The sequence below is a fragment of the Brassica napus genome, chromosome C3 (genome assembly GCF_020379485.1).
Source record: "Brassica napus cultivar Da-Ae chromosome C3, Da-Ae, whole genome shotgun sequence".
Taxonomy (NCBI): Eukaryota; Viridiplantae; Streptophyta; class Magnoliopsida; order Brassicales; family Brassicaceae; genus Brassica; species Brassica napus.
In genome coordinates this window covers 63,796,737-63,822,064 of record NC_063446.1, presented here as the reverse complement: position 1 = coordinate 63,822,064, position 25,328 = coordinate 63,796,737, and the positions used below count along the sequence as shown (strand labels likewise).

The following is a 25,328-nucleotide window of genomic DNA, read 5'->3' as shown; positions in this document are numbered from 1 at the left end:
TAAATATGGTTTGAAACTTTCACAACCTTTCCAATATGAAAAACACATGATTATTGGATCGATTTTGGTTGTTGGTTTATTTGCGTCTCGTTTTTTTTCTTCAAAAAAGTGGACAATTATGACTGCAATATTAATCGAACCGGCGGTGGCTTTTGATGAAGTGGCAAATAAAGACCACCGTGGAAGCAGAAAACTTTCGCATCGCGATACAAGGAACATATTAAAATAAGCATTTTAGTTTTTTTTTTTAATTGCTATTTTATTAGGCCCTAACAGAATCTCCCGCTCAACTCTTCTCACAATTCTCTGTTTCCACAAAAGAAAAAATCGAAATCCTCTCGCTCTAGCTTCATCGTCTCGTTCCGAAGTTTTGTGGAATGGATCCAAAAGGAGCTCTACCAGATTCTACTGGTAAAGAAAGCTTGATCATCGATTTCGATTTTGATCTTTTAGATCTGATTTGATGGAAGTTTCGCAAGATGTTAACTTCCTGTGGCTGTATTGATGATTGATTACGTTTCTATTTACTATCTATCTAGCTAGTATCATGATCTTCTAGTATAGATGTTGGATTATGCTCGATTTCGTTTAGAATCTTGATTCGGTTCGTTCCAGTCATCTAACATCTGCGAATTAATCGATTCCTGTGGTTGATGATGTTTGATTCTGTGAAATCGAATCTCAGTTTCTGTGGAAGCCGATATGATTTCGTTTAGTAGGTTTGTTCCATTCATCTAACATCTGCGAGATCGATTCCTGTAGTTGATGATGATTGATTCTGTGAAGTCGAATCTCAGTTTATGTGGAAGGCGATATGAATCTGAAACATTCTGGTTTGATTTTGATTTTAGAGCTTTTTTTAGAAACAATTTGTGTGTTTTGATTATAGAACCTTGGATTTGGTGAAGGTTTATAGAACCTGTGCCAGATAAATCGATTCCTGTGGTTGATGATATTTGATTGTGTGCATGTTGAAAGCCGCCTGTTTTCCTTTTGTGTTAGGTGATGAGGAACTCACAATGGAGGAGAAAGCTAAGACTGCTTCTAAGAACGCTAAAGCTCGGGCTCTCAACTTGAAGAATAAAGCAGGTTGAGTCTGATTCCATTCTATAGATCAAGCAGCTTTGCAGCTTGATTTCTGTTTTCTTTGTTTGCGTTTTTATGCTAGGTGATGAAGAGCTCACAATGGAGGAAAAGCTCTGTGTTGTACAAGAGGAGAAAGCTAAGAATGCTGCTAAGACTGCTGCTAAGAATGCTAAAGCTCGGGCTCTCAAGTTGAAGAAGAAAGCAGGTTGAGTCTGATTCCATTCTATAGATCAAGCAGCTTTGTTTTCTTTGATTCCATTCAATTAGGAGCTTTGTATCAGTTTTGACTTTTGTCTGAATCTTAGATGACCAGGCCGAGCTTAAACCTGCTGCTGCAAATGCTTCTCCTCCTCTAGTTGCTGCTCATCCTGCTGTTGGTTCAGGTATGAATCAGTAATCATTTTCGAGATTTGTATCTGTTTTGAGTTTTTTTTTTGGAGTTGGACTTTGAATTTTTTTGCTCTCATGATGCAGATTCGGATGATGAACCTCCTAGGGAGATATCTAATGAAGAAGCAACTAGCAAGGAACTGTACCTGCAGTATCTGGAGTCGTCCACTATCCATGTCAACCCATTTCCTCTGATCCGCTCGCTTGAGACCTTTGATGACTGGAACGATGAAGACTGCAAGCGTTACTTCGACCACTTGTTCTATGAGAAGGGCCACCGTTACATGAAGCAGTATGAACTCGACTTTATCCAGACTTACTCCACTCACAATCCCCAAGGCCGCCACTCTCGTTTTGATGAGTGAAGAAACAATGATCTCAATCGTTTTCAATAAAAAAAAACTGATCTTGTTTTGGTACATTTCTTACTTCCTTCCGTTACATTTTTGCTTTTTAAGTCAAACTATGGTTTTTTTTTTTACTTTCCATTCAATATCTCTTCTCTCAATTGTTTTTTTTTTTGCATATTCCCTCTAAAGAGAAAACAAGAGTCACAGTGAAAAAATTACTAGAATATGTTGTGAGGATGATGTGGGAAGTGATCCAGGTCTGTTTATATATAGTTAGACCCCGTTAACAGAAAATTACGATTTCTAGAATATATGTTAGGATGATGTGGGAAAGGCGTTTGGCGCATATTCATTGGTCTGCATACATGCATGCAACTTTCGTAAGGTAGAAACATAATTACTGATGAGTACGTCAGCAATCCAAGTGTGTGACATTAGACTTGTATTCACTTAGTTTATAAATTCAACCCTTTATTTATAGTTAGCAATCCAAGTGCGTGACATTAGACTTTTGAAACACTAAGCACATGCATTCCATTATCATCTCAACCTCGATTGTCGCAATCTTCATCGTAGCAGAGAACTAAGAGTAATCTTCATTGTCTACGCTAACAAACTAACGAAGCACCATTGCTTTGTCTACGCTAACAAACATGTTTTTGCTGCAAGGACGTTATTTACAGATAAAGGACAGATTTTTAGTGGAGTTTAAGAGGTCGACAGAACATTAAAAACTTAAAAAAAAACTTTGAAAAAACAGAGAAACATAAATAAATTTGGGGCATGTTTTCTGTGGCAATTGGCCGGAAACCAAAAACTTTAAAAAAATATCCATAATACCGGAAACATATTCGAAATAACCAAATATACCTAATAAACACAACATATTTATGATCGGATCTAGGGTAGGACCCAGACTCAAACAAAGACCTGCGAATCCAAAAAAAAACAATAGGTTATCTCTGCTGTTGACTGTATTGTCTCCTGTTTGAGTTTGGCTTGTTGGTTTTCGTATTTCCATTTAAAATTTAAGTTTGTTGACTGGAATTTATTTGGTGTTGCTTTTGAACTATTACAGTTTGTTGCTTTCATGTTCTTTACGTTGATATATTGGATTCATGTTCTAAATTTGATTTGTGCTTAGTTCTTAGTAAGAATTTGTCTGCTTGTGAAGTTTTTGTTGTGTGGAATCTGGTTGATAACAAAGTTTTAAAATTATAGCTATTACAATTTGAATTCAAGACTTTCTAGTCATGAAACTTGAAAGCTTCGGTGGTCATTTGCTTCCTACCTTTGCTTAAACTTATTCTCACGTCATAATAAGAATAAGCTTAGTTCTGGTAAGAATTTTGTCTGCTTGTGAAGTTTTTGTTGTGTGAAATATGGACTGATAACAAAGTATATACGATGTTCTATATTCTTGGCTAAAGAATTGTTAATCTTTGGTATACTGCAACTTTTTTAAACTTTGGGATACTGCAACTATATTATAAACAGATGCTAATGCTTTCAACATAGAAAGCAACCAACTAAAATTTTCACTAATTGTGTTGTCACTAATAGAAATCAACTAAAACAATACTTGTGTGTAAGTTCAAAACTAAATTGTGTTGTCTGATTAATGGTATGTTGCTTAATGTTTGTGTGTATCTCTCTAGCCTTGAAGAATAAAGTGTAAGTTAAAAATGCAAATTCCATTATGTTTGTGCAGGTAACCCGCGGGTCGACCCGCAAACAAGATGAATGAAGATGGAACCGGTCTTGATGGATGTGTATCACTCTCAAGATCGATTGGTGGATGGAAATGGGATGGTGGACGCCACAAAGCTCTGTGAAATGAGGCATTGATAAGTCTGGATGCTCAAGAGCTGCTTCTCACAATACTCTAAGACTTAGAACAATAGTTTTTGAGAAACTAGAAAAACTGTATTTTCATTCATAAAAGTTCAAGGTGATTTACAAAGACAAACTAATTGAGCTTTATAGGCTCGACTACTGGGACTCTTTAACAGTCATAAAATGACATAAGGAAAGAAATAAAATCGAAATAATAAACTTGGAAGCAAAGGAATTGATGGCTCCATGAAAACTAGCCGTTGGAGCCTTTATGATTAGAATCTTGGCCAAATGAATGTAGATGGTGTTCTCCTTGTATCTGGACGGTTTGAGAGGATAACTAAGCTTCCTGGGAACCTTCTTGATGGTTTGGAATGTGCTGAGATCGTGCCTAATCTGAAGGAAAAATAGCTGTTGGAGTTTTAATGCTTGAGATTCCAAATAAGGCAAGTTGAAGTAAATGAGGATCCTCCTGATCCAATGTTGGCTGGTGCATTGTATAAACTTGTAAAAATCTTCTGGATCTCTGGATAGACTTCCTGAATGTATAGATCGATCTCCTGGTCGCCAATTTCTGGTTTGAAGCTGATTGAACCGGCTAGTTTCCAATTGAGGCAAGTGTAGAACTGGTTTGGCCGGTTTTGGAGATTGGATCATAACTTCATAATTCCGTGGCCATTTCTCCTGGTATTGAGCTTTCTGGAAATCTGAGAGATTCCTCTTGAATCCTATGATGTGCTTTGGTTCAGGCCGCTCCTTCCGTGGGCTGGAATCTCCTTCTAAAGTCGGGTACTCGCAGATGGACGGGCTGGAAAACCTATGACTTGTAAAATTCATAATTTCTTGCTCCGTGAATATTTTGGCTCAATTCCAATTGGCCTGGACTCCTTCTTGAGTGTAGAATCCATACAAATTAGCCTCGTGATTTAAATCCTCTTTGTTTGTAAGATATGGAATTGTTAGTGAACGTATGTCCTGGTTTGCGCCTTGGCTGGTTGAGTAGGGCTTTGGGTTGACCTCCGGTTCAGTTTCTGATCTAATGACCACATCAAGGATTCAGGCCGCAACCCGCCGCAGACAAACCCGCACAGTCTGGTGAGCGGATGGACCCGCCACGGGACTGTCCAGGTGGACGCGGGTCAACCCGTCTGACAACTCTAGATCTAGTGCAATATTGTTTTAGATACTAGACAATATTCAAAAGGTGGGATGACAGATATTTCTCTTGATGTATACTTACTTAGAAAAAAATACGTTAGGGGAATTTTCACTACCTTCCCCGTATAAAATGTTCCGAGAATGATATCCCATGATTACAGTAAATCTTTCATTAAGTGTTTTATTGCTGAATATAATATAGAATTTAGGTAATTTAGGAAACTAGGTCTTTCCTCTCTTTCTTGTAATAATCTATATATAAATATGTATGATAATTTGCATTGAAAAATTAAAATTAGATTGTACTTTTAAGACAAACTATGTTTTTTTTAATTTCCATTCAATATCTCTTCTCTCAATTGTTTTTTTTTTTTTGCATATTCCCTCTAAAGAGAAAACAAGAGTCACAGTGAAATATTACTAGGAAATGTTGTTATACTTTTACCTCCAAAAAATGAAGTTGCATTGGTTTCAATTAGAGCGATCATGTTTCTGAAAAACACAATTTATGATTGCTAAAATATTGAAACATGTATTCCATTACATTTCTCTGTTATCATAGTTTCACATCATGTCATATTCAAGATTATCATCAGTGAGTAAGAAACCATCACACAAAAATCCTTGGTCACAACGGATCTCTCTACCCTTCATGCTTGAAGCAGAGAACTGCTATGTCATTCATGTCTCTGCTTGTGAGAAGCCTAATGAAATAGCTTTTAAGGATGAATTGAGGCAATCTGCTATGTCATACACATCTTGGCACCAAAACAGAAGCTATTACAGCTCTTGTAGTGAAAGCAAATTCAACTAAACAATCTGTGAAACTTGTGATATTGATTAAGTACCATTAGATGATCATGGATTGAAAGCACTCAAGCAGTTTTCAGAATATGCACGACCAAACCCCACAATCTGGCCATTTGAAGCAGTTAGTGGCAACACGTCTTGAAACAAAACCCCACAAGCTGGTCATCTGTTTTTGTACGTTTCCTATGTGGGGGTCCTTAACGTTAGGTTTGCAAAAGACTCATATTTTGCAATTGTGTCTGTGGTTCCTTAGTTATGTTCATAGTTCAGTGACGAGAGAGACAAAAAAAGACTTAGTTTTCAGGTTTTTTATTTTATATATAAACAAGTATGATGGCTAATGGGAAAAATATGAAGTGATCCAACATGTCTGATACTCTTTGTGAATTCTTGCCACTTAATTTAGCCGTAAAAGATAAGAAAAACATCATACAAAATTAAATAAAATGTTTCCAAACAAAATAACAACAAAAAGACATCATTAAGTCCTCAATATTTATATTAGCCAAACCAAATATCGTCCCAGCATCTATCATAAGATTGTAGAGAAAAACATATAAAAGTCTGGAGAGTAGTAGCCGTTGGGTGTTTTAGAGATATATCAAGTTCTCAACATCATCAAACCCAGCAGCTTCACAAAACTTTGTAAGATGGCGGTTTGGTGTTTCTTTGATCTCAACTTTTCTCATATGATTCTTTTGTAGATCATAAAGAATAATGTAGAAACAAGCTGTATCCAGAGGTGCAAAGATAACTTCACCGTTTCTAGTTGTACCTACTACCCCAGTTTAATCTTGTTGAATAAATCAACTTGAGAAGATTGAAACACCAAAGTCTTACACGACCACCTATGCTTCTCTGCATCTTCCATAACCCATAGTTTCATCATACCTTCGATTTCAAGATCAATATAGTGTAAAATAGCTACCTTTTCACAGCATTCTATAAGAGTCACTGTAAGAGGATAAAAGTTGTCTTCAGGTGCTTGTAGCATACTGATTTCTTCAGAACTAGTATCCAGACTCACAAGCACATGATCAAGATCACGAATCCAAGCTAGGTAATACATACGGCCTTTGATAGTCAATCCTTGTGTTAAAGGAAAATGTGAAGATTGACATGGAATCTTTCTCCACCGACTTGATATATCTCCTCCGAGTAGAAATACCCATTGCTCGGACAAGTACGTTATGGACTCTCCAACTTTGTTACTGGTTGTTGTAACTGTGCAAACCACTTTGTATCTGTCCTGAACAGGATCGTACCCGATATGATACTTGATATTCTTATTCACGTGATCTCCATCTATGATGCTGGATTCTTCTATCTTGGGTAGCACGACAAGTTGCCTAGTAGTAGTGTTATATATTTGGGCCCTTGCTTCATCTACAATGCACATCAAGCCGCGAAAAACGCTAGTGATGTAGCCTCTCATTGCTCGCTTGGTTAAATCTTGGTGGGCGTCAAAGGAAGATATAGTAATATCCGAGTCAGAACTAGGAGATACTGATATTAACATACACTTGAGGTGGCTGTTGTCAAGAAAACTCAAACCCATATATAGACGAGGTGCGGGTGATGAAACCGTTTGGTAACGGTTGGTGAAATATTGGGAACAGATTAGAGATGACCAGACGTTCGATACCGATTTGAACCTCATAAGAGATTTGGGAGGAAGTCTCGTGAGAATCTCAATCACTAGATCAAAAGGTATCACCGGCGAAGCTTCATGGCTCTTGCACACGTTGCTTCCTCTTTGTCCCTTCGATATACTCTCCATTCTTCTTCTCTACCGGCGGAGATGAGGACGGCTAGGTCAAAGATTGATTTAGTAATGATGCCAAAAACGTTGGGGCACAAATCTAACCCTATAATCCGATTCTTTAATCACATGATAAATAAATAAATAAATAAGTTTTCATATATTTTTCCTTTTTGATATTTTAACAAATTGTATATCCTTTTTTCCTCCTACCAAATATCTCTACAAACTTTTTATTTCTGTACAGTAAATTTTCATACTTGGTTGAACATTTTTCTTTTACTAGTATTAAGTAATTTTTTTTAAGGACAAAGACCATTCTATTACTCATACTTACCGTGGTCTGGATAATTGGATCGAAATTGAATAACTAACAAAAAAATGTTCTTATGAAAGAATATTGATGTACTAACTAAATGATCTGCAGTTCCATTCGGTCCCTTGTGTGATTTTTTTATAGTTGTACAAGATGATAATCATGTGCCTGTGCTGTATGATTTTTTTTCCAACAAACAAATACCATTATTATTAAGCAGAAGTAACCTAATCCTTAAATAGAATATGAGTGAGCCAAACAAGCGGAAATAAACAACTTGAATAGATAATGTTATTCAGAGGATGATAACTCATGATTTTAATAGTATTTAGCATTTTATTTAGCTCATTTTAATTATTCTAGGTTGCATTTAAGTCTCAGTATTGCATTTACATGCATAATTGCATAAATATGGGCTAATGTGCACACTTGAGAAGTTTGGGCTGAAATCGTGAGGTTAATCGTGCAATTTACAAAGTTATGGGCCGAACTGAGAACTATAAAGAGGTGGGGGACCATTCTGCAAATACTGAGGGTCTGGTATGCACAATTGGAAATTTAGAGGCAGAATCAGAAGGACGTTTCTGTAATTTTGATAGTTTCGGGGTCAAATCGTAGTTAGTCGAAATATGAAGGACCAGAAGTGCAAAAACCCCAAATTCCACCATTGCTGCTCCTCGAGCTTTCTCCTGCGACTGAAGAACGACGAGCGCGACGGTGGTGGCGGATACCACGGCCCGGAGATCCGATCACGGCGAGGAGGCGACGACCTGTACATGAGAAGTTTCCGATGAGGAGTCTCAACGGTGAAGCTCGACTGTGACGGCGAGAAGCACTCCGGCGCTTCAGGACAAGCTGTCATGGATCGATCTCAGGCCACAGCGGCGATTCTTACCACAGCTGCGACTTGTTGATGACGATGATGGCGTGTATTGCGGTGGAGAGGGAGAACTCGTGGCTGACCACGACGGAGGAGATGAAGCTCGACGACGCGGGTTGGAGGCTCGCGGGGTCGTGAAACCGCACGCACGAAGAAGAGGGAGCGTCGACGTCTCAACTCGGGGTCGAGAGACGCGGGGAGCCGAACCCGCGCGCACGAAGTGTCTGAAGTCGCGACGTCTCAACTCGGGGTCGAGAGACGCGGGGAGCCGAACCCACGCGCACGAAGTGTCTGAAGTCGCGACGTCTCGACTCGGGGTGAAGGCCGCGGGTTCCATTACCCGCGCGCATGAAACAGAGCTGCTCGATAGTCCAAAGCGGGGAAACCAACTCGGGTTGTCGCCCGTGATTTCTACCCGGTCGCGTCTTTGCCTTAGTCGAATTTTAATATTTTTAAAGGGTTTTTTAGACTTTTTAATGGAAACCATTAGGTTTACCAAAGACATATAAATACTCATGTAATCCCAAAGTGGGGGATATCTTATTTTCTATCTAATCACAAAAGAATTTTGAGTTGAAAGATCTAATTTTGATCATAAGTTCTTATCTTTGCTTGATTATCTTGCTCTCTAATCATGTTTAACCTTGAATCATCCATGGTTTTGAGGTTATTCATATCTATTAGTGAGTAGACTAATCTTGGATTCATGGGCTAGAGTGATTAAGGGTGATTAGAGAAGATCTAGGGTGTTTAGTGTTAGATTTACTTGTTTCCTTGCTTGTTGAGAGTTCTCAATGCTATTTTAGTCATGTTCATACTAAAATAGATCTCTAGGCATTTCATGCCCACAAGGTGTATGATGAAATGCCTGAACCAACTCTTCAATGCTTTTAGCTTGCTTTACCTAAGAGATTAATTGCTAAAGGAGTTAAGATTGCTATTAGACTTGTTCTCCATGTTTGTTTTAGTAACATTCAACCTAAGAGATTAGATGCTTGAGTTGCTTTACCAAAAGAACATTCATCTAGAGATAGAGCTTGTTTAGCTTAGTGTCTAGGCATAAGGAAAGTGTTTAGTTGATACCTTGCCACCCTTAGATTGGATCTACATCACCCAAGATCAAATGCCTAGCCCCATGAGTCCTCTTGCTTCAAATTGAGAAAGAAAGATCATTACTTTATTGCATTAGCTTATTAGTTCTTAGTTCATACCATCTTAAAACCGGATCGCACTTAGCTTAAGCGTGAACTTGCATTCCCTTTGCTTTAGAATCACTTAGGATTGGTTCGACAATCTTTTATACTACATTGATTTGATCTTAGACCCTTGAAAAGTCTTGCATCAAATTGGCGCCGTTGCCAAATTCTAAGTTGATTGTGACATTGGATTTAGTCATTTGCTTGAGACTAAGTCAATTTTTATTTAATTGTGTTATTGCTTCTCTTTGTTCTTCTCCCTTTGCATTTCAGGTGTATGAACACAAGGAGCAAAGGTCCAACAAACCTAGTTCCAAGAGTTGAAAACATTAGAGCACTTGAGAGGGAGATTGCAAGACAGAGAAGAGAAGTAGAGCAACAAGCTCATTTGCAAAGGTTGGGGTTTGATATGGAGAATCTGCCTCAAGATGGTGATGCCCACGGAGGCATTAATCCAAGAGCTGATCCTTTAAGACCACAGCGCCAGCCACAACATCCACAGCGTCAAGCTCGTGCCATTGGAGCCTATGATCAACCTCACATTAATGGTCATAGGTTGGGAATCAGAGCTCCAGCTGTGGAGAACAACAACTTTGAGATCAAGTCAGGGCTGCTCAACACCATAGAGAACAACAAGTATCATGGTCTTGCTGCTGAAGACCCTTTTGATCACTTGTACAAGTTTGATAAGTATTGTGGCTTGTCCAAGACAAATGGTGTTTCTGAAGATGCTTTCAAGTTGAAGTTGTTCCCTTTCTCTTTGGGAGACAAAGCACACCACTGGGAAAAGACTCTTCCAAGTGACACTGTCACTACTTGGGATGAGTGCAAGAGAGCTTTCCTAGACAAGTTATTCTCATCTTCAAGGACAGCTAAGATCAGGAACGAAATCTCCGGGTTTCAACAGAAAGGTCTAGAGAGCTTCAGTGAAGCATGGGAGAGGTTCAAGGGCTATTGGTCTCAATGCCCTCATCATGGTTTCAGCAAGGAGAGTTTGCTTAGCACCTTCTATAGAGGAGCTCTACCACAATGCCGAAACAGGCTTGATACTGACAGCAATGGTTTCTTTTTGGGAAGAACTGAGGAAGAGACAGAGGAACTGGTAGAGAACATGGCCAAGAGTGACTCAGTCTACAGTGAGGAGCATGATAGGATCAACAGAAGTGATGATCAGCAGATAAAGAAAGAGATCAAGTCCTTGCAAGAGAAGATGGATTTGCTTCTTTCCAACCAAGCTAAACAGGAGCAGATGAACTTTGTGGGTGGTCCTATTCAAGAGCTTCTTCCCAAGGTCAATGAGGTTGATGGTTTGGAAGGTCAAGAAGAGGTATGCTTCATCAACAACAATGGTTCTTGGTACAGGAAGGAGCCCAATTTTCAGTACCAAAACAACTCTCAACAAAAACCTTACTACAACAATCAACAAGGAGGTTACCAAGCCAAGCAGAACTATCCTCACGCCAACCAATCTCCTCAGACTCAAGGAAGTTCTTCTCAAGCTCAAGCTCCAGATTCAAGTGTGGATTCTATGTTCAAGCAACTCTTGGAATTTCAGGCCAGAAATGAGAAGACCATGATTTATGAGTTCAAGAACATCCATGCAAAGATTGTTGGGAACTATGCTGACCTCAACAACAAGTACATGCAACTTGCCTCTCATCCCAAGGCTTTAGAGAGTCAAGTTGCTTCTATGCCTTCATCCTCCAAGCAGCCAATGGGGTCTTTACCAGGAAAACTAGAAAAGAACCTCAAGGAGTCTTGCAATGCTGTCTACTCCACTACTTCTCCAAAGATTGAGCTGAGTGATTATGAGAAAGAGGAGGATGAGATTGAAAGATTAGTATGTGGAACTGAGTTTGGGGAAGTTGAGAGATTTGTTGTAGCCACAGCTGAAGCACAAATTGTGAAAGATGCTGCCACAAAGGTTGAAGCAACGAATCTGCAAAGAGCTGAGCCCAAGGCTGACTACAAGCTGAAAAAGGTTGAGCTAGAGGAGGCAACTAATGTTGTGCTATCACCCTATGATCATCTCCCTTTCCCCCAAAGAGTTCTCACCAAAGCTCAGAAGAAGGTGCTCTCCAAGTTCAGGAAAGATCTTAGTGATGTTGGGGTTAGGCTTCCAGAAATCTCGGGTATGCGTGAAGCTCATGTCCAGATGATGCTCATCAACGACATTCTAGACCACCAAACTGAAGTGGCCGAGCTTTTGGACATCTCCATTCTGAAGATTGATCCACCAATCCCTCCAAAGTCCCTCCCTAAGCTTGAGTCTCAAGAGATGTTCACCTTGCCTTGCTACCTTGGTAAGCTCACTTTTGATGATGCTCTTGTTGATTCTGGTGCAAGTGTGAATGTGATCTCAATGGAGATGATGAAGAGTCTAGGGATTGAGAGCATGGAGCCAAACACATCTTCCATACAGTTTGGAGATTCCTCTTCTACAACTCCTATTGGTCTCATCAAGGATTTCCCTTTGAAAATTGGAGCATGCATCATTCCTATAGACCTTACTGTTCTGAAGATGGCAACTGAGAAGAGAGTCCCATTGATCCTTGGCACTCCATTCCTCACAACAGTGGGAGCTTGCATAGACTTTGCCAACAAGAAGGTCACACTCCTAAATGTGAACAAAGCTGTCTCCTATCCACTACAATCACCAAAGATGATTGCTGAGTATTGTGGATCAATCACTTGTGGAGCATCCACCATTGAGAAGACCAAGGCTGAAGGGGTCAGTATTGTAAAAGAAGGTCTTGCTGGAGAGTCCTCTAACGAGCTGTGTGATAAGCACTTGGAAAGTGTAAAAAGTAGGAGGTGAGTAGAGCCACAAAGTCTGCTCATGACAAGAAGAAGATTGTGAAAGAACCTCATCCTCTACCTCTTGATAAGCCTCCTCACACACTCACTCTCCACCCAATGAAGTTCACGGATGGAGCTATTGAGTACAAGATCAAATGCAAGGGAAAGTCTACACCATTCTCAAGTGCAAAGGTCATCATCACTTCACATCTCCAAGATGATCCAATCAAGCTTCAAGAGCTTCTCTCTCAAGTCCTCACCATCACTCTTGAAGGTGGGAAAGATCCTCCTCTTCATTAGCCAATTGGAAGGAAAGTCAAGCTAGAGACTTAAAACAAGCTCACTTGGGAGGAAGTCCCATGGTATCCTTTGTATATATCTTTATATATCTTTTTCTTGCTTTAGTGTGTTTGAATAAGATTAGGGACAAGTTTGGGGGAATTCTAAAAAATTCCCAAAGGTCATGTCGAAAAATTCCAAGGTGACAACAAGTCCTCCCTCCTCACTTCCCTTCTCTTATGACAGCCAACTTCAAGTAAGTGCATTCTAGCTTTGTAAATACTTAGTTATCATGTTTATGTATTTCCTTTAGATCTCTCCTTTGAGCTTATTCTCACACAAGAGACTGTGTGAAGTAAGTTTGGGGGGAGAATCTACTATCTCACATTGTGTTTTGTTTTGTCTACTTGTCATTAAGTCTCATGCATTGCATTGTGAATAATTATTTGCATAGAAAATCCACAAAAATTGAAAAATTTCGAAAATCACAAAAATAAGCATTTAGTTGCATCATTTGCATCTTTAGGATTGAGTCTAGAAGCATTTAGATTGCATTCATGCATTGGGAGAAACCTTGTAAAGAACACATGTCTAGAACTCAATTTGACATCCTAGCTAAACATATCAAGTAGCTTAAGCATCTTTTGAAAAAAACTTGTAAGCTTCGAGCCTTGAAAACTCTTCTTGAAACTTGTTTGCTTGCTTGATATTGGCATTGTTCTTAAGATCAGCTCCAATCTGAACTTGGCTTGAATGAACTTAATCTCTCTTGCATATGGGCATTTGCATACTTGATCATGGATCTCATACACATTTGGGTTATCTTACTCCTTTATACCTATCTTTGTTAACCCAAATGACACTCCTTACCCTAAAACTTTAACCATTCTTTGAGACCAAACATTGAATTGCATGAGTGAGGCCTCTTTTGATAGTTTGTCATGTGCAAAATCTTGAGAGTATTGGGAGCGACATGGATTTGTTCTCATCTCTTGCTAGCATAGGGTCATCATTTGAGCTAGCTTCTAGGATGGTGAGTGGGGTCTTTATTCCTTAAAGGTTTATATCTTGGGTTTGGGAAGTGATAAAGTTGAGATTGATGAACAAAAGATTGTCATGAGAAAGAAAAGCCCTAGGGACCTAGAATAGAAAAATAAAAAAGCTCTTGATTGTATTGTTTGAGATTTCCCCCTCTAAAAAAAAAAAAAAAAAAAAAGATTCAATAAGATAGTGGGGAAGGGATAATAAAAAAGTGTCAGAGCTTAGAAATGTGAAAAGTGAATAAGAGGTCCTTAGTGGTTGAGTCTTAAGAAAAGAATGTTTTTCATTCTGGGTTATGGGATGAATGAAATGGGTGTAGAATTTGTAATTACTTAGGAATGAGGTAGAATGATGAGGATGGATCCATGTATGCATGAGTTGCTTCTAATCTTAGATAAATTTTGCATAATGATCAAGCTCCTTGTTCTTGAGTGATAACCACCTTAAAATGACAACATTTGAATCCTTCTTTTCATTCATATTAGACCATTGCTTACCTAACCAAATGATTAAGATCATGTGCCCATTTATGAGAATTCACCTTGTGTGTGTGTGTGAATCAATGTGAGAGCTGGTTGAAGGAACTTGTTAGTTGATGAGTATTGCAACTTGAGTAGAGGCATAAGAGTATGGATAGGCCTAGAGAAGCTAGAGTATAATAAGGGAGTTGCTCATGCTATTTGCTATGTTTTCTTTGGGATGTCATATTGAAGGCTAGAAAGTGTTTCTTTTGGTTATAAACTCCAATTTTCAAACCTCTCTTCCTTGAGTTCTTGAAAGTTTACTTGTGGACAAGTAAAGAACAAGTTTGGGGGAGTTGATAACTCATGATTTTAATAGTATTTAGCATTTTATTTAGCTCATTTTAATCATTCTAGGTTGCATTTAAGTCCCAGTATTGCATTTACATGCATAATTGCATAAATATGGGCTAATGTGCACACTTGAGAAGTTTGGGCTGAAATCGTGAGGTTAATCGTGCAATTTACAAAGTTATGGGCCGAACTGAGAACTATAAAGAGGCGGGGGACCATTCTGCAAATACTGAGGGTCTGGTATGCACAATTGGAAATTTAGAGGCAGAATCAGAAGGACGTTTCTGCAATTTTGATAGTTTTGGGGTCAAATCGTAATTATTCGAAATATAAAGGACCAGAAGTGCAAAAACCCCAAATTCCACCATTGCTACTCCTCGAGCTTTCTCCTGCGACTGAAGAACGACGAGCGCGACGGTGGTGGCGGATACCACGGCCCGGAGATCCGATCACGGCGAGGAGGCGACGACCTGTACATGAGAAGTTTCCGATGAGGAGTCTCAACGGTGAAGCTCGACTGTGACGGCGAGAAGCACTCCGGCGCTTTAGGACAAGCTGTCATGGCTCGATCTCAGGCCACAGCGGCGATTCTTACCACAGCTGCGACTTGTTGATGACGACGATGGCGTGTATTGCGGTGGAGAGGGAGAACTCGTGGCTGACCACGACGGAGGAGATGAAGCTCGACGACGCGGGTTGGAGGCTCGCGGGGTCGTGAAACCGCACGCACGAAGAAGAGGGAGCGTCGACGTCTCAACTCGGGGTCGAGAGACGCGGGGAGCCGAACCCGCGCGCACGAAGTGTCTGAAGTCGCGACGTCTCAACTCGGGGTCGAGAGACGCTGGGAGCCGAACCCGCGCGCACGAAGTGTCTGAAGTCGCGACGTCTCGACTCGGGGTGAAGGCCGCGGGTTCCATTACCCGCGCGCATGAAACAGAGCTGCTCGACGGTCCAACGCGGGGAAACCAACTCGGGTTGTCGCCCGTGATTTCTACCCGGGTCGCGTCTTTGCCTTAGTCGAATTTTAATATTTTTAAAGGGCTTTTTAGACTTTTTAATGGAAACCATTAGGTTTACCAAAGACATATAAATACTCATGTAATCCCAAAGTGGGGGATATCTTATTTTCTATCTAATCACAAAATAACTTTGAGTTGAAAGATCTAATCTTGATCATAAGTTCTTATCTTTGCTTGATTATCCTGCTCTCTAATCATGTTTAACCTTGAATCATCTATGGTTTTGGGGTTATTCATGTCTATTAGTGAGTAGACTAATCTTGGATTCATGGGCTAGGGTGATTAAGGGTGATTAGAGAAGATCTAGGGTGTTTAGTGTTAGATTTACTTGTTTCCTTGCTTGTTGAGGGTTCTCAATGCTATTTTAGTCATGTTCATACTAAAATAGATCTCTAGGCATATCATGCCCACAAGGTGTATAATGAAATGCCTGAACCAACTCTTCAATGCTTTTAGCTTGCTTTACCTAAGAGATTAATTGCTAAAGGAGTTAAGATTGCTATTAGACTTGTTCTCCATGTTTGTTTTAGTCACATTCAACCTAAGAGATTAGATGCTTGAGTTGCTTTACCAAAAGAACATTCATCTAGAGATAGAGCTTGATTAGCTTAGTGTCTAGGCATAAGGAAAGTGTTTAATTGATACCTTGCCACCCTTAGATTGGATCTACATCACCCAAGATCAAATGCCTAGCTCCATGAGTCCTCTTGCTTCAAATTGAGAAAGAAAGATCATTACTTTATTGCATTAGCTTATTAGTTCTTAGTTCATACCATCTTAAAACCGGATCGCACTTAGCTTAAGCATGAACTTGCATTCTCTTTGCTTTAGAATCACTTAGGATTGGTTCGACAATCTTTTATATTACATTGATTTGATCTTAGACCCTTGAAAAGTCAAGGACCATGTGAGACTAATGAAAGAGGGACATAACTTAGTTCACCCCTAGGTTAATCTTTAAATTAATTCCACCTTTTAGAACTAATTAAAGTGACACATAAATTACTAATTAAAAATATTAAATTAAATAAAAAATAGGTACAAAAAATAAAAAACGCTAATTTTAACGATGCTAATGCTTTCAGCTAAACCCTAAATCCTAAATTTTAAATTCTAAACCTATATCCTAAATTCTACACCCAAATCCAAACCTCTAAACCCAAACCTTATACCCTAAACTCTAATCCTAGACCCTAAACCCAAAAACTAGACTATAAACTTAAACTCTATACCCTAAACCCAAGTCCTAGACCCTAAACCCAAACCGTAAACCTTAAACCCAAATTATATAACTTAAACCCAAAACCTTAACCATAAGTCCAAACGGTAAATTCTAAACCCAAACCGTAAATCCTAAACCCAAAACCTATACCCTAAATCCAAATCCGAGACCTAAAACTCAAACGGTAAACCCTAAACCCAAACCCCAAACTAAGATGCTATAGGGTTTGGGTTAAGGTTTACGGTTTGGGTTTAGGGTCTAAGACTTGGATTTAGGGTATAAGGTTTAGGTTTATAGTCTATTTTTGGGGTTAAGGTATATAATTTGGGTTTAGGGTCTAGGATTAGGGTTTAGGGTATAGAGTTTGGGTTTAGGGGTTTAGATTTGGGTTTAGAATTTAGGGTATAGGGTTTAGAATTTAAGATTTAGGGTTTAGAGTTTCACTGGAAGCGTTAGCGTCGTTAAAATTAGCGTTTTTTTAATTTTTGTAGCTATTTTTTACTTAATTTAATGTTTTTTTAATTAATAATCTATGTGTCACTTTTATTGGTCATAAAGGGTGAGTTGAATTTAAAAGTTCACCCTAGGGGGTGAACCTAAGTTTTGTTCTTAAGTATATATGCCAAAATAACAACATTTCGTTATTTAAAAATTTAAATATTATTTTTTCTTATTAATTAATCAGATTTAATTAAATAGGTATGTTTTTAAGGAAGAAATATTGGTTAACCCATTTAATTTTTAAGTTAAACATTAAATAAAAAATGAGTGAAAAAGTGTGATTTGTGATTTGACAAAATTATGAGAGAAATTACTTAGACTACCATTTTCCTAATACATGTTTATATTAACCAAATTTATCATTGGTTTTAAAGAGATAAATCATAATCCCCATATATATTAGTTGAGAAGTCACTTTAGTTATTTCTGCTAACGTGTCGCTCATAAGAAAACTTTCCAATTAATAGTTATAATTTGATTGGTTGATGGTTTTAAATTTTTTATTTATTTAATTAAAGTTTTTAAAAAGAAACTAACCCTAGATTTACTTAATCTAATAGATGTTTCCAAACATACAAGTAAACTCTTAAATATAGATGAATTAATATAATTTATTTATAGAAATGATTAAATATCATATATTACATTATATAAATTGATATTATACTATATGATATTACAGAAACAATTATAATAACAGTTTTTAATATATTTATATTAGTAGTGAATACAATAAATCATAGATTCCTGAAAACTAATTAATGTAAAGCTGATAATATCAATTAAGCTTACTCATTCACTATATATATATATATTCTAAATTATTTCAGATGAATGCAAAATCAAATATATAATTTAAAAAAAAAACAAAAGTAAACCAAATAAAGTAAAACAATAACACATTAAACCAAAAACTAATCTAAACCTAATCTTCATGAAGCCAACGTCTCTCTCCTTACGACCACCAGCTCTGTTAACGACCGCTCCGCCTACTCTGCTCACGAACCACCACATTACTACTGTTCTTCACAGCAGCTTTCAGATTCACAGCTTCTCAATAGTGTTTAGAGTTTAGAGTTTAGGATTAAGAGTTTAGTATTTTTAAGATTTAGTGTTTAGTGTTTATGATTTAAGTTTAGGATTTATCCAAAGATTTAAGATTTACCTAAGGATTTAAAGCTTTCTTTTCTTGCTAACAGGTTAAAAATATTTTTTTTTTAGCAACAACTACTATTTTATTTATTATTTATATTTATTTAAAAGACATAATATAACTTGCAAATATTATTTGTTTTTTTTTAAATACATAATATGAAATACTATTGGTACAGGTTCAACCCAAGAAAATCTTCTAATAAAATGCACACGGATTTAAAATATATTAAGTTCTCAAATATCATCAAATTCATAAATGTCCCAATTTTTTAGTTAATTTTATTTTTTAGTTAATTTTATTTTTCTTGCTCTTAAAAATAAGAAATAAGTAATTTTATTTTTCTTGCTCTTAAAAATAAGAAATAAGCTCATAACAAAGACCGCGCGGAGAATGTCTAAACAAGACTGAATAAAAAAAAAATCCAAAAACTGTATTAGATGAAGGAGAGGGAAAGTTCCCGAGTGAGATATATCCGGAGGGTGAACAAACTACAAACATGCAGATTTGAGATGCTTGTTCAATAAGACGTATATTACATTTAAATTCCAACTTAGCACTGTTAAAATTCAAATTTGTATGGGCAACTAAATGATATATGTTGGCATGTCCAAAGTTACATGCATGCAACAAATGTAAGCTTCTAAGTTTAAATGTACTTAAATGTTTCTCCTTTTTTGAAAAATGTTTGCTATCATCCTCTTATACCACTAAACTAAAACTATATACTCTGTTTTTTTTTTAATTAATGTCATTTGGCCAAACATATAACTCCTTCATCAACGTTAGGTACTGATGACACATAAGCTGGTGAAGAAACAATCATGTAAACTCCTTCTAATCCATCACAAGTCTCTACCTAACATGTTTTCTGGATCAATCAGTAATCAATACTTGACTGCGTTGCTCCTGGCAGCTCCCTTAGCTCTTGGGGACGTTGAAAATAAGATCATTAATGATAAACTGATATCTATTACCATTTTTATTTAGAAAATAGATGCAAATAAAAGAATGGGTATTGTAACCAGGATTAGTATAATTCTCTGGTTAACGTTCACACCTTTCTATCTTTCTGGTCCGACTATTATTAATAATTTCTTAGTGTTTAAATACATATCCTTATCAAAGAAAGAAGAAAAGACTTTTGGCCGGGAAACTGTTAACAAGCAATGAACTGAGATTCAGAAAGCAATGTGTGCAAAGCTATCGGCAACACAGCCATAACTCTTCATGTTATGAAAAGATATCTCAGAGCAAGGTCAATCGCATCTTAACAATACCCACAAATCATTAGATCTCGAAGTAACCTGGATCAATGTACACACACAAAAAAAGCTTCTCACATGCGCCTATAACCCCATCAAACAAAGAATTAAACTGAATCATGTTTGACAAAATATTCTCAGACAAGGCAATAAGAAGCAAAGATGCATGTAACGCCCAAAAGAAAGGCACTAAACATATCAGATTGTGCAAGAAGTAGAATCCAGACATTATTCAAGTCATATCAAAATAGCGTTTTGTAGTTACGAAGAATTAAAAAAATTTATTTTGCACCGCCATATAGAAACCAGATACTATTGGCGCAAAGCTCAGTTATTAAGGTTTCTCCTTTATTCAAAGTGGCCAGCGAGAGAAGCAGTGACCTGTGGGAGGAAAACAATAAAAAAGGGGTGAAACTCTAAGAATGAGCTAACAGAGGTTTATTAAACCTTTACACTACACTATAGCAGAGTCAAAATAAGTAGAAGTGAGCTTACAAAGTATTGTTGCTCCGCAGGGCTCAGTTCACGATAAGTCTTCTCCAAGTTAAGCCAGTCGAAATACTGAGTAGATTCACTAAAGGGGTTGACACGGGCAGAGGCAGAGGCTGCAATTGACATCTCCAGCTTCAGATGCTTGGCAACTGCTTCTTCATTAGAGATCTACTCAGGAGGGCCATCTTCATCATCTGTAGCAACAGAGAAATTCAAAGTCAGATGCAATCATATATCATAACTGATACAAAAGCTCCCACATGTCTTACCTGCAGAAGCTGGAGCAATGGGCACAATGACTCCAACATCTTTTGCTGCTTCACCTAGCATAAAAACGCAAACAAACAAATCAGAATTCAAGTTCCAAACCTGCTTGATCTATATCAGAATCAGACTCAACTTCTTCAACTTGAGAGCCCGAGATTTAGCCTTTAGCTCAGCATTCTTAGCTCTCTGCTCTTGTACAATAGAGAGTTTATCCTCCATTGTGAGCTCATCACACCTAACACAAAAGGAAAACAGGCTTCAACATGCACACAAAAGGAAACAATCTCTATTTCAAAAGAGACTCACCATCACAATCAACAAGCTTTCTCTGTCAATATTAAACAGCAAATCAAATATCATCAACCATAGGAATCGATTTCTTTGTCACAGAGATGACAGATGAATAGAACAAACTCAATCGATTTGAAACCTACCCCAAATCCAAGGATCTAATCAACACACACAAAATCGGATGTTGCATGTATGCACACCACAAACATTTAGAAGCAAGAGGATGTTTACAATCAATAATGTTGCATGTATGCACACCACAAACATTTAGGAATAATCTAGCTGTCTATCTTGTAGTCTAGCAGGATATTAACACTCAATAAAAAAAAGAGGATGTTTACAATCAAGCTACTATCATCTTTAGCTAAGTAAACATGTGATTGATTTCTTCAAACATCTATAAATAAAGAAGACAACGCAGAAAGAGACATTGAAAAAGAGTTCTTATAGCCCTGTGAAACTTTTGAAGACCAATCGTTTGAGCACAAGATAGTCAATATGAAATCCAAGAATTCCAATCAAATGAACAAAAAATTGTTAAGTAACTAAAATGGCAGCATGCGAAGCGAAAAGTATAGAGTTATGCTGATGATCAACCACACTGTGACAGATAGGATTACCAGTTTCTTGCCATTTAGGAACAGCTTCTGATTATACAATAAAGGAATGTCAACCAGCTGCTAGCCAACAGTTTATGCATCGTACCACAACTTTTGCATTAAAACCTGGAACAACACAATTCAGGAAGAAAGAAACATATGTGAGATTAGATGGCGAACGAATGCATATCTGTTTCGAGGCTTTGCCGACATGAGTTTCTATGGAGAATGGGTAGGATTTAGGATGATGGTTTTCAGAAACCCAAAAACGAAGATGAAGAGACAGAAGTAGCTGCATAACCATAACCGACAATAGCTGAGTAATGAACATGACTAGTTCAGACGCTTAGGTTTGTCAATGGTGTGTTTTAAGGACAAACCCAAAAGCTAACTTTGTGGCACTGCGTTCGGTATTATTTTAAATTCATCGAACTGGCTATGAATTATATAGTATGTTAGTGCAAACATGACACAACAATAGGTAATGCAGAAGATAAATCAAGAGACAAATACACAAGCAAACACCAATGCTTTTATTAGAATCTCCTTTAAATAATCTTTACAAGACTTGCTTATTCACCTTTTACACGTCTAGTGTTAACACCCTAACACACGCTACTGAAAGATTCCTAAGCTACCCGCTTATGTCTCTTCTCCGTCAAGTACTTCAGCCACTGCTTCAGCACGACCCAAAAACACCTCCAAGAACTTCTCTCTCTCTATAAGATCAGCCTCCGTGTCTCTGTCTCTCTACAGATGACCCCATAACTATCTTATATTATTCTTCACGTTCCTGAAACCACAGTCTCCAAAACATGTATGGACATCTTCCATAACAATAAGTGCAACTTTCCTTTTCTTGGAATGCACTTATTCCTCTTTCTTTAAGTCATAAACTTGCTCCTCAAGTTTATTCTTCTTTCCTTATCTCCAAGATACTCCCTTGCTCTCCAAGTCTACACGACTCCAGCTCATCATCTTGACTTCACATGGTCTTCACCACTCACTACGACGTCTGCTTCAGCAACTATGTCAGCGACTACTTCAGGGCAGACATCTTACATCTTCAATCTCCCCCTTTTAGCTTTGTGTGCCGATCAAGCACAACACTCTTCTAGTTCAGCAACCACGTTGCAACCACGTTCCTCACCTGCAAACTTTCATACCAAATGTGCTTTTCTCCCCCACGAGATGTGCACCACACTATGCTTTTCTCCCCCATGAGATATGCATACTCTTGGACCAGAACATCACCATTCTCCCCCTGCTTGATTGCACACTAAGCTAAAACATATGCTTAGATGTCAAGCCTTACAGACCCACCGTCTGTTTCTTCATGTATAATCATGACACAGCCCCTGCTGCAGCGGAATAACAAGTACTGCATCACGATCTGATGCACATGTCGAGCTACCTCTCGACCCACTTCTGTTGAGGAACTGGCTACCTTCATGTGTCGTCTCCTTGACCATGATCCCTTCCCCATCCGCACCGAGTGCCCTCTGCACTCGTTGCTATTGTCTTGGAGTGATTTCACACCCCTGAAGATCATCTCGCACCACTTCCTGATGCACTTCGATCTCCTTCCCCTTTGTGTCACATACAACTTCGTGTCCTGACTCCACGCTTGATGCTTCTTGATCTTCCTGAAGATCACTCCTAACAGAGCTGCATCTATCTTCTGATGTCTCATCCTTGATCTCATCAAGTAAGCTACTCTTGGCTAAAGACACCTTTTCAACCCTCCTGGGCTTAGTGAACGTCTTGTTCACCTTCTTGACCATGTTTCTGCTCTTCTCACGAGCAAAATACTCCACCTTCTTGTGTCCAACCTTCCCACAGAACCAACAGCACATCCGATGCTGCTTCTTGCTTGGTCTGACACAGTTGCTGATGCACCGATCAGTCTCTTTCCTTGTACCAGCTGCACAACCATGCTTCAGAACCTCCTGTCTGAACTTCATGTTGTTGCACTGATGTACTACTTTTGGCTTGTTACTCACAGCTGCGCGCTGTAGAACTTTCTGCCTTACTTCCTGTCGTACGTCCCGACGTACTTCCTGACAAGCTCCTTTGGCTCCACTTTTTGATGTGCTCCCATGCACGAAATGTGATAGTCCATTATGTTGTACTTCCTTAGTACTCTCAGCTCCTCGATATCCCAGTCCCCAGTTCACCTTGGCTGGTTTTCCCATCGAGAGTATCTTATCCAAGTCCTTGGATCCACTGTTAAGCATCCTGATCTGTTTGCGATTCTCAGCCAAATCACGTTCCAGCATCCTTGCTCTCTCTTGTTCACCAGCAGCAACTTTTCTCAGCTTGCTATTTTCCTACTCAAGAGACTCATTCTTCTCATTTCACAGCCGCAAGTTCTTCACAAAGTTCTTCAAGCAACTCGTTCTGCTTCTGAGCCATATCCTCCAATCTCAGATTCTGATCCTTGACCCTCAACCACTTGTTAAGCAGCACGTGATACTCCTCATCATCTGTGCTGAGATCTGAATCAATGGATTTAATAGATCCCTCCTTGCGTGCACCAAATGCAACCATATTCTTCAACACCTTTCCATCTTCTTCAGACTCTGAATCATCAGACGACTGCAATGAAACTCCTTTTCCCTTCTTTGAATTTGGACATTCACGCCGTGTGTGTCCAACACCTCTGCACTCAGAACACTTTAGTTCTCTCCGTTGTGCTATAGGACAGTCAGCCTTTATATAACCAACCCCTTCACACTCATAGCATCTAAGACGTTCTCTTCTTCTGATATTGCCAAGATCACCTCCTTGACGACCATACTGATTCCTCCCACCAAAATAATTCATCATCTTACTCAGATTCCTAGCCAACATCCCCATAGCATCTTCAACATTCGGAGATCTATCTCCATCTTTATCAGCAGCAAGAGCTATACTCCTTGATGCACCACCTGATGTAGAGACTGAACTACTATCTGTCTCCATCTCTTGTGCCTTCAACATACCCACAAGCTTGTCAAACTTGAGCTCATCCGTATTTGTAGTCATCTGTAAGACCGCCTTGTGAGCTCCAAACTTCGTTGGAAGACAGCGTAGTAACTTCTTTACCAGCTTCTTCTCCTTGTACTTCTTTCCAAGTACAAATGCTTCATGCGCCATACCACTGAGTTTGGCCCTAAAGCTCGCCACATAATCATTATCAGACCACCTGAGATTCTCAAACTGCAACCCAAGATGATCTAGACGTATCCTCTTGACACTCTTATCTCCTTCAAACGAATTCAGCAGGATCTCCCACGCCTCTTTAGCCGAAGTACTCCCCTGAATCAGCTGAAACTGCTCTGCTTCAACAGCTCCAAAAATCACCGACAACGTCTTTGCATTAAATTTTGATAAATTGCGTTCTGCCTCTGACCAATCCTCTTTTGGTTTAGGCTTCTTCTCACCTCCTGTGACTATGGTAGGCTCCTCCCAACCAATCTCCACAGCTATCCACGCATCTTCATTGATTCCTCGAATCATCTGCTTCATGCGAGCCTTCCAATGACCATACTGGTTCGCATTCAACACGATCGCCTTCTGCACAGAAATAATCGTGTCCATCTTCACCTTCAGGTTAACACCGGTAACTTAGGTGTTCCGCTCTGATACCACTTGTTAGTGCAAAGATAACACAACAATAGGTAATGCAGAAGATAAATCAAGAGACAAATACACAAGCAAACACCAATGCTTTTATTAGAATCTCCTTTAAACAATCTTTACAAGACTTGCTTATTCAGCTTTTACACGTCTAGTGTTAACACCCTAACACACGCTACT

The 25,328-nt window shown here is 38.6% G+C and overlaps 2 protein-coding genes, 1 non-coding gene and 1 pseudogene across 3 annotated transcripts; 1 reads left to right on the top strand and 3 right to left on the bottom strand.

Annotated features, from left to right (window-relative positions):
* The first annotated feature begins 222 nt into the window (after nucleotides 1–222).
* On the top strand, nucleotides 223–1,984 carry LOC125583844. The gene is made up of 5 exons (XM_048751379.1): nucleotides 223–411; nucleotides 1,003–1,089; nucleotides 1,169–1,291; nucleotides 1,392–1,469; nucleotides 1,561–1,984. Exons 1-5 carry the CDS (start codon nucleotides 378–380, stop codon nucleotides 1,839–1,841), a joined length of 603 nt encoding a protein of 200 aa, XP_048607336.1. The 5' UTR covers nucleotides 223–377; the 3' UTR covers nucleotides 1,842–1,984.
* A 4,062-nt stretch (nucleotides 1,985–6,046) lies between these two features.
* Nucleotides 6,047–9,321, bottom strand: LOC125583843 (annotated as a pseudogene).
* A 1,337-nt stretch (nucleotides 9,322–10,658) lies between these two features.
* Nucleotides 10,659–10,765, bottom strand: LOC125584585. Its single transcript, XR_007321498.1, has one exon. It is a non-coding gene; the product is annotated as a small nucleolar RNA R71 (small nucleolar RNA).
* A 9,192-nt stretch (nucleotides 10,766–19,957) lies between these two features.
* Nucleotides 19,958–25,109, bottom strand: LOC125583242. The gene is made up of 4 exons (XM_048749878.1): nucleotides 21,549–25,109; nucleotides 20,640–20,872; nucleotides 20,374–20,564; nucleotides 19,958–20,259 (listed from the first exon to the last, which is right to left on the bottom strand). The coding sequence occupies exon 1, from the start codon at nucleotides 25,107–25,109 to the stop codon at nucleotides 23,880–23,882; it is 1,230 nt and encodes a 409-aa protein (XP_048605835.1). The 3' UTR covers nucleotides 19,958–20,259; nucleotides 20,374–20,564; nucleotides 20,640–20,872; nucleotides 21,549–23,879.
* Between the last annotated feature and the right edge of the window lie 219 nt (nucleotides 25,110–25,328).

Bases quoted from the DNA above. Each gene is read 5' to 3' on its own strand.
- LOC125583242 (XM_048749878.1), bottom strand. From the start codon at position 25,109: ATGGACACGATTATTTCTGTGCAGAAGGCGATCGTGTTGAATGCGAAC.
- LOC125583844 (XM_048751379.1), top strand. From the start codon at position 378: ATGGATCCAAAAGGAGCTCTACCAGATTCTACTG. The intron at 1,090-1,168 runs GTTGAGTCTGAT...TTTTTATGCTAG, and splicing joins CAACTTGAAGAATAAAGCAG to GTGATGAAGAGCTCACAATG. The intron at 1,470-1,560 runs GTATGAATCAGT...CTCATGATGCAG, and splicing joins TCATCCTGCTGTTGGTTCAG to ATTCGGATGATGAACCTCCT.